At 37.3% G+C, this 13,069-nt stretch overlaps 1 protein-coding gene across 1 annotated transcript; it reads left to right on the top strand.

The window, feature by feature from the left end:
- The first annotated feature begins 1,164 nt into the window (after positions 1–1,164).
- On the top strand, positions 1,165–8,898 carry LOC139128083 (transmembrane protein 222-like). Its single transcript, XM_070693937.1, has 5 exons — positions 1,165–1,176; positions 5,092–5,175; positions 5,686–5,805; positions 6,975–7,105; positions 8,698–8,898. The coding sequence occupies exons 1-5, from the start codon at positions 1,165–1,167 to the stop codon at positions 8,774–8,776; spliced, it is 426 nt and encodes a 141-aa protein (XP_070550038.1). The 3' UTR covers positions 8,777–8,898.
- Positions 8,899–13,069: the final 4,171 nt, after the last annotated feature.

Below are 13,069 nucleotides of genomic sequence, written 5' to 3'. Positions count from 1 at the left end.
CGCCAAAACTGTACTAGGTTGATAGATATATCATGTAAGCTTTTGGTTTTTCATTACCTAAATTTTCTGCATCTATATGTATGAGGGCGTTCTGCTTGTGAAACCTGAAGTTGTGTATTGAACAACAGGCTTAGACATAAATTTGTTTTCTCTTGCTGGATGTATTTAACCTGTACAATGACATTGGAGTGTACTTCAAAAAACGTTAGAAGACAATTTCGCCATATTCCTTTCAGTTATTTGGTTAAGATTGTACATTACCGATAGTGAAATTAGTCGAGGCACTTTTTGCCAACAATGCCGATAAATACTGACACTTCCATAGAATATCCAAACAAAGTCAGGAGCAAGAAACACTGACAGTGTCTGAATTTCTGTCGGAGAAGTCAATTCATACTATGTAACATACCATTGTGGTCAGTACTGTGTCATATTGGATGCTAAGGGATTTGCTGGAACATGATAAGGTAATGGTTAGAAGTTGGTCACAGCACGTTTGATGACTTCAAATGCACGCAGCAATGTGCCAGTGCAAGAGGAAATATCTCCTATTAGAGGGATACAGATATGGTGTAATCGCAATAAATTGTTTGTAAACGAGAAACTCACACAGGTGCAGTTCCGATGACCGTTTCCCTTTAACACAGGCCATCAATATAATGCTTTATGTAACACCTACAGAGCATTGCTATACTTGTGAATTTAATCACAAGCATAAATTTATATGACGACCATTACAGTGTGTATATCCTCTTATTGACATTTCACTGAAAGCTGTAGACTATAGGTATTTTCAATAAGTGTCAGAATTCATTGGAACACAGTAGTTTCAGATAGGTCTACCTTTGACTACCTCTACTGCCTTGCCTTGACATGCTAATGGCACTCTGTCCACTCAAGCTAGGCCTTGATTCCATTGAACGTTGAGAAGACAGAGTGTGCCTTGAGGTAACCGACTCAGTGTCTGATGGCCTCATGAAAACATGATGGGGCAGAGTCAGTGTACAACATGCAGTTCTGAGGAGGGGTTCTGGAAGTTCCCCGACAACGTCCCACTCATCCTCTTGAGTCGTGTAACACTGTATGTTTTTCTGCCGCTGCCGACTGCGACCATTATAGCCGCCCATGATGTAAATCCTATTGTCCAACACAGCCACGCCCGACATGCTCAGTCCGGTCAGCATCGGTGAAAGACTCAGCCACTCGTTGGTTTCTGGTTGTAACTTTCGCAGCTCATCACATCCACTCTGTCGCCATACGCATTTACGTGATTGCCTCCCATGACGTAGACGTGACTCCTCAGCGCAACCATCATATGGAAGCCACGTGGCACCTGCATAGATTGCAGAGGCTCCCAGCAATTGGAGGCCTCACTGGATGAATATAGGGAATTTGAAAACATCCTGTTGCTAAATCCCCCAGAGATGTATATATATTACACCTCACTCATTGAGCGTGCACTGCCATTGGTTAAACATGACTCACGTGACATGTAAAAGAACGTGATGATGCCCTCTGCGAAAGTGATTATGCCCTCTACGAATTTGATGATGCCCTCTGCATTTGATATTACATGGATGACGTCATTTTACTTACTGCGCATCCTTTCTGCGCAAAACAAATTGTCGTTCGCTTGTTGTACTTTGCAGTCGGCTGCGAAACGTCATGCAGAGCTGTCACAGTTAGACGATATTTTGATGCAAGTAAACAGCAAACGAACGAAAATGGCAACAATGAATGCAATTTCTGTGTTCAGCGACTATGCAAGCAACAAATTTGGATACGCCACGGAGTAGATCGGCAAATTTTGGCGGCAATTCCAGACTCGGCACTGACAACATTTTACGCTGAGGTCTAGACTCAGAAGGCAAACTGTACTCGAAGAAGTCTTTGTGTTTTTGTTTCTTTGCATGTTTGCTTGTTCGGTGTAATAAAAATAATAACACATGAGAGCTAGGGCAATATCACGATTTTTTGCCTGCCCTCGGGCTGGTGGTCATGATCGAAAAACTGCCTACGGCTCGGGCATCATCAATATTTCGATCATGACCACCATCCCTTTGGCAGGCAATAAATCGTGTTATAACACGCCACATGCTCATTCCGTGTCGCGATTCGCCAGAATACGTCACGTGACGAGAAAATAGATACGTCTAGTCCCCCATCGGATCGACAAAAGTGACGTCAGAGGGTATTTTTTGTAAAGCTATTTCACTAGGAAATAGTTTCGACCAAATTTGGAAAAGTGCCCGGTCACGTGACCGTCGTGTCGTCTGCAGCTTTACAACAATGGCGGGTGACTAGAACGTTATGTGCGTCCGGGATAGGTGACGACACTTTCTCTGAAACAGATTTTCCAACGTTTTCCAACATTCCAACAGCGTAGGAACTTGAAAAGCCCATCGACGGAAAAGATTAAAGTGCAACTAAGGATGTCGCTAGGTATGTTTAGAATATTTTTGAAGATAGTGGTACCACGTACGTACAACTGAAACCGCTGTGGAAACATCGCCCGGTAAACTTGTCACAATGGATTGTTGCCGTGCAAAATATCAAAACACATTAAAAAACTATATAACAATACAACATGAGCATGTGATATGTTATAAAACACCTATAGCCTGGTCTTTTATTCGGGCTATAGCGCTCGTCTATTACCCCTCGTGGCCGTGTGTTACCAGAAACACATCGCTATACCCCTCGGCCTACGGCCTCGGGGAATAGCGATGTGTTTCTGGTAACGCACGGCCCCTTGGGGTAATAGACGGGCGCTATAGCCCCCATGACCAGGCAATAGGTGTTTAATATTGCACTCGCTCTATGTGTTATTATTTAAAATATATATATATATATATATATATATATATATATATATATATATATATATATATATATATTCTGAATTGTCAGCCAACATGAAAATGGATGAAATGAATGTGTATAGACCATTTGTGCCCAACTTATGATTGAACACCTTCCGTATAGTGAATATTTTAAACATCACAGTTTGCAAGATGATCATCAATATTGAAGCGCTTCATCTTTTCTTCGGGCGGAAATTATTCCTCCAACAATGCTCATTCCTACGGTACCTTTTACACTATGTACAGTGACTCATCTAATTATCAATGATTGACTCATCTTGGAGGTAGATGCGAGATCTCACTTCTACCTCCCTGGACTAAAATACTCTACCCGAGAAGGGAAAATGAATACTACATAGTGTAAGGATGTCTGATTGAGCCAAAACATCTATGTCAATGTTTTTCCATATAAGTGTAATATGGGATAGATTAGAAGGTCATCAACGTTCACTGGTAACTTGGCTTTCCTAATATTTATTACTCGGGAAGTCAGTTATTATTCAGTGTCCACCCCTGGTATTTATGCATTCAATGTTACTTTTATTTGAAATGTTGTGAATAAGATTCCACAAAAATCATATGCTATCTTCACATTTGTGTGAGATGCATGTGAACACTCAGAGTAGTGGATTTCTACATGCATAGAGTGAACAAAATTAGCAGTTTTATCCCAGGATCACAGACTTGAGAAACTTGCGTTGGTTGCTATGATGTGAATCTTGCAATAATTCCTGTACATCACTTAAAGAAAATACCATCGCAAATATAATTCTACTGCACCGGCATTCTCTCTAAAGCTGTGTTTATTCACAGACTTGGACCAAGTCTGTACAGTGTCAATGAAAGACTAGAAACATACCTAGAAAACTTGCTTAAATTTTGTTCATAACAGATGAAAAAGGCAATGCTATAATATCCGTTATTTGACAAATAATCAGAGTTCTTCACGGGGAGGATTTTTAGGGGTGGACCATCCCTGTGTTTTTGGAGCAGTATATTCATATTTTAATAACTATTAAAAAAGAATACATTTTCAAAACATAAGAATATACACATAATGTATTGACATGGAAATTAGCAACATTCCCCTCTGTTTTCCAAGCTGTGATAAGTCAAAGGCTGCTTCGCCAGTTCGCAAGTGTTTAGTACAGTGATTTTTCTTGACAACTTACCGTAAAGACAATCATTTTGTGTGATCTTTACAAAAGGAAAGAGCAACTTTGGCCGCATTATATAATTGAAAATATTGACATGAATCCATTTACATCATAGCCAGCACATGGGCACAGCTTCTTATCATATACTGTAAAGCATTAAATATTCACTGAGATTTAATTTAGCTATTTTTGTGAAACATATGATCCACTAAATTCAATCCCAGTCAAAATGTTAAATAACAACAGAATCTATTGTTTTACTGGCAAAACTAGTTAACTTTAATCCTTGTGAAATGTCTCAAACATCAAAATAGTGAAATTAAATCACTGTGAAATTAATGATTTTACAATATAACATGACAGCTTTGTCAGTACCAATAAATTTTGCAATGTCATCCCCCGATTATTACTGATAGTGTATTCAGTAATCCAATATTATGAATCCTGATGTTTTCTACATCTTCAAATTCCCTACATTACCAAAACAAAAAATAATAGCTATAATGTACCCCTCCTGGCCTGTAATGGATGAAAGGAAACTGTACAACATGTATGTAATGCACTAGTCAAAGCTGAGTACAATATGGAGTATAACGTTTGCATGAGTCCATTATGGTATGAATATTAATTTGTAATGAATATTAATATTGTCTGGCACTGCTCTGAGAGTGGGGAGAACCCTGTACTATACAACAATGTAAATACGGGTAAAGTATTCATCTTTGCATGATCATAATGCTTCCTTAAGAAAAATATATGATCATGAACACAAGTGTATTCAGTGTTTTTGCTAAGGTTTGGGTATTAAGTAAATGATTTGACAGAACCTAGGTAACATTGCTGCTGTCTCCAATCTGACAGCATTGATACACCAAGGGGACCCGGTAAAATGACTGAGGAACCCCGTTAACATTTACCTGCTTACGGCCCTTAGCAAAAACACTGGTATTTGTTATTGGGGTAAATGTCCATTGTTCTATGCAATCCCACAGGATCACTTGCAAGTATCGACATGAAACTTTACGATGTTTGTCTGATCACAGTCTGTTTTGTCTTTCTGTCCTTTCCAGGTTGATATGCCTTTCATTGGTCACATGGGAATATGTATGTCGTCAGGCGTCATCAGAGATTTTGCGGGGCCCTATTACGTTTCAGTAAGTCAATTACTACATTGTAAATGTACCATTTGTCTACACAAAGCCCTAGTTGCACAAATTTGCAATTACCCTTTCTGTAATTTGAATACTGTGTGGAGGGGGAGAGAGAGAAAGAGGGGAAGGGAATGGAACAGCCATCGTTAATACTTCTTAATATTCTTTTTAGAGGAATTAAGTATAGATGTTGGTGTATGAGATCACAGTACAGTGTTTACATTTTTTGTCTACAAATAAAAAGATAATGCTAGAACAGTCAAAGTGTGTTGAAAATAGATATATTCAACATGGACCATGTAGTAGATGTCCACTTCACCAATGTCAGAAATGTTTTTGTGATGGTTGATAGTGATGGTTGCCAAGGCAGCTGCGAACATCATAGGCTAAATTCAACTGATATTCATACAATATGTACATAATATTCAAATCCACAAATGACTGCCCTTCATTCAAACTCAGATATCATTTGTTTCTCTTTTCACCGTGTCTGTTCTCTCACTCAACTCACAGGAAGACTGCATGGCGTTTGGCACACCGACAAGATACCTTCAGTTGAAACCATCGAATGCACGGAAAGACAACTGGGACACAGCAGTATTGTCAGCATCTGAAGAATACAAACACAGAATGGTTAGTAATTACGTTGCGAACTATAGATCTCATTTCTCACAAACACTTCATATTACCACACTGTAGATTAAAGGTTTTCATTATCTTATAGTAACGCAATACTCATACTCACCCTTTACTTGTGATCGGTGCAACAGGCCGGCATAGGCTAGGCACCTGTAACACAATTTTGGGGATAATGTGCAGCGTCTCAGAAGCTGTTATCTAATTGGTTGAGTGAATCTCACCATTATAATTGAATAATACAAATAGACCCCCCTAAGTTGCTGTGAATAGTGACAATCGGCCGATCAGATATAACCTTCTGAGCATGCTGCACATCAGCAGAGCAGGGACAGGGGCAGGCAGTTAGTGCTAATTGATATGCTAATATATGCAAAAAAAATGCAAAGGCTTAAAGCCTGTAACACAATCTTTGGCCTGACTGTGAAGGTTGCAAGTCAGACTCAGCAGTAAACTTCCCAGGGAGAACACAGGTCAACACAGGGACAACATGGTTAATCACCTAAGTTTCTCAATGGCAAAAATTTGTCTAACTCCTGTGATCCCTCGCATACATCTAGGATTTTGCTAGAATTATTTGAAAACTTAAAATCAGACTCTTCCCCTTGACATTGAGAATTGGCATCCATGTGTGTTTCACATATCTGTTCAGTTTTGCCTCATGGTTATCTAATAAAAAAATGGAATCTTTTGCTTGTTTCTTGAGACTTATAAGAACTTTCACTGAGCAAAGTGTAATAATTCTTTAATCCTTTCAGGCCCAACTTTCCAGTAGTAATCAGAGCTACCACAGGGTACATACCAGTATGGGAGTAAGGCTTGAAATAAATAAATGAAAAATAGTTGATTCCCAGTATTGTTCTCCAATTAATTTTACCCAATATTTTTAAAAATACAAAAAATCTTTGAAGAATTTGAAAGCTTTGTTCACAAATAAATAACAAACTTTATAGCATGAGATTGAGACTGCCATTGTTTTAATAAAAAGCACAAGTCTAGACCATATAACGATCTGACTCAATGCACACACTAGGCATGCTGAACAGTCATGATTTATCAGTGTATCATATATGCCGTCAGAGGCCTTTGTCATGTACAAAGTGGGAAGAGCCCTGTAATAGTATCAAGCTTTGTTAAAAGAAATTACAAATCTCCTTTGTTTACAGCATAATCTTTGTTGTGACAACTGCCACTCACATGTTGCTATGGCGTTAAACATGATGCAGTACAACGGCAGCACTTCATGGAACATGGTGAAGCTCTGTTTCTTGATTTTTGTCAAAGCTAAATATGTCAAGTAAGTAACAAGTTCAAATGCAATTCATTAACCCTCAAATCATTTCCAATATAGTAATATATTTCTTTTTCAGTAAACTGTATATGAAAATGTTCAGATGAACTTTTGCAAAATCTTGATACTCAAATTGTACTTTATTATATTAAAATGCACATACATGTAATAACATAATTACCAATATTCCTCTGGACTTATCTAATACTTCATGACTACTTCTTCTCCATTAAAAACAAAGCAAGAATGTACGATCTCAATTAATTTTTGCAATACAAGGAAAGTCTCATTATGAATGCGACTTCATTTGTTTCTAATAAAAAATGTAGACATCACAGAGACAGTCAATCTACTGTCAACTTTTCTATCAAAACAATGAGCAAGTTCCAACCCTTTCAGATGTGTACTTCACAAAGAAATTGGGTGTTTTGGAAAGGTTTGAATAAATCATGTATTTTTCGGGTTGGTTAAAACCTATATGTGTGTTTGAAACACACAGGAAGTATTCCAGCTGACACTGCTTCAATGCAAGCTGTGCAGCAAAAACCTGAATTTCTCGAAATGAATGGCATAATTGATGAACAGTGTCTGAAACACAGAGATATCCAAATATTTATGAAAGATGGGTGATGTAAATTGATGAATCAGTGCTGAAAATCACATAAACAAGTGCCACAGACCTCGCCAACCAGGGACCCGAACACTACTGTGAAATCATCAAGTCCAAGCATAGGACAAAACTCACACTATGTTACCAGTGCAGGTCATTGACATAGCGTTTCTTAACCATTTGTGGAGGGGACTGTCCACAACAACAGTAGTTTTTAACATTTGATTGTGTTTTTGAACATATGCTGATAAAACTTGCAATAATTTTGTTTTGTATGCCTTGCTCTTCCTTGACCTAAACAAAACATTAGCCTTTTAACACAACACACACTGATACAAAACAATTCTGATTCTGGACCAATGCTAAGTCATCAATGACGACATTGGATGTTACATACATAGAGACTGTGTTTATTGAACCCCATACATATCACATCAGTGTGGCTTTTTTCTTTTTCACAAATAAAAAAATTTGGCAATACATAAAAGCTACAGCAGATGAAGCTTTTGTAATCCCTATAATTTTGTAGTTACAAGATTCTTACTTTCATGAAAGTCCTAGAAAAGCCTTGAATTTAAAGCTCCCTGAAATTTCCGAGAAAAGCATTTGAAAATGAAATTGAATCCTGGAAAGTTGTTGAAAATTGATAATCTAACCACAATTTTCAAAAATGACACAATGATCAGCTGTGATATCGTGGAAATCATATCCAAATTGGTTTATATAAAAATGATATATTGGAAAAAACAATATCTTGAAAACGGTATTTTGAAAATAAAAAGGTCCTTGAAAATTGCTGAGAATGTCCTTGAATTTAAAGTGACTCTGAGTATGTGAACCATGTAGTTTAGTTATCGTTTGGCCATCTCATCTTATAATGTGAGGAAATATGGCGGCTAACAATGCATGTCATGTGTGAATTAGTAGAACACAGTGCAAACATAGCTTAATATGTGATCAACTCTTTCACTTTTTTATCCCTCTGCAGTTTCCTGGCCATTATCAAGCAGTGGTTACCGTTTACCATCTTAGTGACGGTCATTGTGTGCCTTGTGGTGGTGTTGTGAGTTCCAAGGAAGATAAATACTGGACGGAGTCAATGCAACCAAACTGAACTCTTGCTGTCATGTACATTATCCGATCACGTGGCTTGTTTGAGTATGGAATTATACACTTGTGAATGGGGGTTGCAGGTTAAACTTGGAAGGGCCATTCTCTGCACAAGTACAATCCGTATCCGTATGATGAAAACGCATTTTGTCCTAATGTGAATATAATGCTTAAATAAACTGTTTTGAAAAACACATTTTTGCAATTGAGAATTTTTATGTCTATTTCAAAACAAAATCGGTAGACCATTCTCAAAGCAAATGTGACAATATTTCTCACAGAGTGAAGATTCATTGAAATTTTTGTCATGAAAATTTTCTTCCAAGGCAACGAATTTAATTAGAAAATTCTAAGTTTGCAAAGAGGATGCATTCGCCTACTCAAACTTTTGATATTGAAGTCTCTGAATTTTTTGGCAATAATATATGTAATGTTTTATGTTTCAAATTTTAATTACTATCTCAACTAAATGCCTTGAGAACAAATTTCAAAGCCTGTTTAAAATATTGAGATTTTACAGAATCTATCACTTGTCCCACAGTTGATTTTAAACTTAAAGGAGTGTGCAACGTAAAGTGTATCAGCATTGGCTGTGATTATTGCTTGCTTTTGCTGTGTAATATCAGTCCAACATATAGTCTGTTCACAATTGTCAGAAGCATATTGTAAACTACAGACTTATCAAGCAACATACTTCTCTTTGTCCACATACAGATTTTGCTGCAAATTTTACCCTTTTACTGATATGGTAATATATGACAGCTGTCTGCCTATCAGATGCCTGCTTGTTTTGTTTGGTCACACTCTACTGGTGACACCCACCCAATGAAGAGCCTTTACAGTCATGTGACTCAAAGTTGTGCCTACACATTGAAAGCTCTGTTATAATCAAAATTTATTGTGTGTTTTTTTGTTAGAAGTTGTAACTAGGTTGTGCCATAGTGGCATTGTGATGTTGAAAGTTTGCTGTTTGAGTTAGCATCCATTTTGCTTCAGAAAGCTTAGAGCCAGAATCTTTCCACAAAGTTTCATTACCAACCAGTGAACTAAAGCTATGCAAATGTATCTATTTATTACACTCAGCAATTTTTATCATCAGATTTCGCAAGCTGTTCAGTTTTCTACAGGACAGAATGGCAGAACACAGCCTTCACAGAAGAGAAATAGATGATACTTTTACCAAAACATTGAATTCTTTTCACTGTGTTTATCGTTGAACCATTCTTGTACATAACAATATCTAACTTACTCTGATTCATTCATGATTAACTGCACATGTGTATATCAAACACCGGAGTTTGCTCAGTTTTTTCATGCATTGAACATTTACAAGTAAATCATTGATGTTAGGTTGATTTAAGGTAGCATGCGCCTGGAAAGTGAGAGACTTCACATTTTGCTGAAATTTTCCTCAAAGAAAATTTCAACCATACGTTCTCTTACCAAATCAAGAATAAAAAATCAGGGGTCACTGTGTGAAGTTTGGTACAAGGGGGAACATACAACTGTAATCCAACAGTTACTGATATTTGCAATTCAAAATGGCCGCCATCCCAGTGTTAACTCTATGTGGAAAAATAAAATTTTCCATTTTCGAAAAACTGGGAAGTTGGAAATGTTTCTTACTCAAAGAACTTTAAACTGAAATCCCACAAGTGGTAGATCAGCAAAGAATTGTAAAAAATTGAGAGTCTGAATATATATCCCTGAGATTGATTCTACCCTGCTTCAGAAGGCATTCTGCCTTGATGATTTGAAAATCTGTCAAACATATTATACCCTTTTTACATCTCTTCATATTACCACAGTACATGATGTAATGTAAACTTCAATATCTAATGTAAAAATCTATTACCAGTGTTTTTGCAAAGGGTAATGCAGTTGCCTTGGTCCAACAAAGAGAAATCCTTTTCCAGGAGAGGGTTACACCAACTTTGGTGGCTGTTTATCACCTTTAGGTAGTCTGCACCTTGGGGGACAGATATTCGGATTCTCAAATATTTGTTTAAAATCGTCTGATATTTTCATCAAACTTAAGTGAGATCACTTCAATGTAAGCAAGGGTAAAGCTCAGTCACTTCGACGCCTAGTGAAAACCACCAATCATTAAGGCTCTCTGGTTAATAATTTTTATCATATGAAAGAAAATTCAAGACCTGTGCACAACTGATACCTCTACCCTTAATACAAACATGACTTTCCATACCAGACCACACTGTGATGTGTCAGATAAATTGTATAGGCGCCAGTACTTTTATGTCCATATATTTTAAACAAATATCAGGTTTTAATCAAGATAATCTGCATTGTGGAATTTGTATTTAGAAACGAGGGGAGTGGTTTATGTAATACGTTTTCTTTCCATTTTCAAAAAACACAGGAGAGTAGTTTAGAGCTTCATCAACTATACCCTAACAAGTATAACAGGTATCATATACACAGTGGTGTTAACAATTGTCGTTGCGAATAGCCTTCCATGAGATGTGTAATTACCTTTTGATGATGTGGGAAGGCCAAGTAAAGCTGCATGTAAAATAGACTTTAACGGTGTCAACATGTATATTTCTATAACATTTAAATAAAGATATCTTTTAAACCGAACATTTTGAAGAATCTCTATTTTCATAATTTCGCTATAGAGAAAAATACTTGGATGTGGTTGTGAGCTTCTGACCGCTGGTGGAGTTGTGTGTCGTGGTTTAGCAGAGCGCCACCTAGAGATTGATCGAGCCGCTCCTGCTCTTAGGCGATATGATATGCAGACAAGAAGAGTCCTTGGGTCGCATCGTTGTGGACGAACAGTGCACACTTACAGAATGGTGTTTGTAGTTTGTTCCCTAGGGTGCTCTCTCTCTCTCTCTCTCTCTCTCTCTCTCTCTCTCTCTCTCTCTCTCTCTCTCTCTCTCTCTCTCTCTCTCTCTCTCACATATACACAAACAGTGTCACATTCTCACATGGAGGAATTGTTTTTGCATTATCACAAATTTGCAAGTTTTCTGAATCCTCTGCCAGCTTACAGATCGCATAAGTACGGTTATTTCAGCACTCAAAGGTATATATCTTTGCATTTCAGCAGCAGGTCGCAATAACCACTGGCCTCTGCCGTACGTTTGTCATAAATGAGCCTCAACAGGTGTCAGCGGTTCCGTGGTAGCTTCTTTTGGACATCTCCTTGTACACTTCCTCTGCATGCCGATCTCGATAAACTTGCAAGCATGGATGTCACAGGGAACGACTTTCCTTGGACAATATCCCATTCCGGCAGTTGTCAGTATACTCAGGCTGACGTCGCCAAAAGCAGATATTTTTTATTTCGTTAAAGGAAACCGTCGTCGGAACTGCGCCTGTGCGAGTTTCTTGTTTACAAACAATGTATTTCGTGCACGATATCTAGAATGATGTGCCTCACCGTTCTAGCTGCAACATTTAAATTATACGATGTAGATTATGACAGACATGTTTTAACTTTCATCAATTACCATCGTACCCTGTACAGTGTTTACATCGGTCGTATAGGTCCCATACGACCTTTGAGCGCAGTTCCGACGACTGTATCTCTTTAAGATGTGAGAGGTGAATGCAATGTCAGTGAAATAAATGTGAGCAAGCAGCCGACTTGCGAAAATTTTCACAAAGTGAAGAACCAGCTTATAATTTGTCTCTATTGAAGATGTCCAAGTTGGAAGCCATACAAAGGGTGATCTTCGATTTGATACTCGCACATGAATCCCGGTATTTTGTGAATAACCTTATATTATGGAAACTGCCGATGGCTAATAACGTCCTAGGTTTCAAACGAGGCGCTATTTTGTGTGCACCATTGTCGGGAACCAGCCAAAGTTGTGATGAAATATCCCCATGTCTGAAATTTTAAATGCTCCCAGGGTAGACTCTCGTATCGATATTGGGAGACTTCAACATTATAACCAGTTGGAATGGAGATACTTTATTTTTTTGTCATTAGTAGGGCCACTTCAAAAGGAAATCAGGGAAAATTTTCTAGACCATCCAGCTCTCAAAGTGTTATTAAACGTAAGCTAACACTCGTCACGGAATCCACTTTCAATGTGTCCGATTTCAATTGACCGATATATATATATATATATATATATATATATATATATATATATATATATATATATATATATATATATATATATATATATATATATATATATATATATATATATATATATATATATATATATATATATATATATATATATATGTATATATATATATATATATTA

The sequence above is a fragment of the Ptychodera flava genome, unplaced genomic scaffold, assembly GCF_041260155.1.
Source record: "Ptychodera flava strain L36383 unplaced genomic scaffold, AS_Pfla_20210202 Scaffold_43__1_contigs__length_1316584_pilon, whole genome shotgun sequence".
NCBI classification, from domain to species: Eukaryota; Metazoa; Hemichordata; class Enteropneusta; family Ptychoderidae; genus Ptychodera; species Ptychodera flava.
Note: the sequence above shows the minus strand (reverse complement) of the source record. Positions and strands in the feature narration are given on the sequence as shown.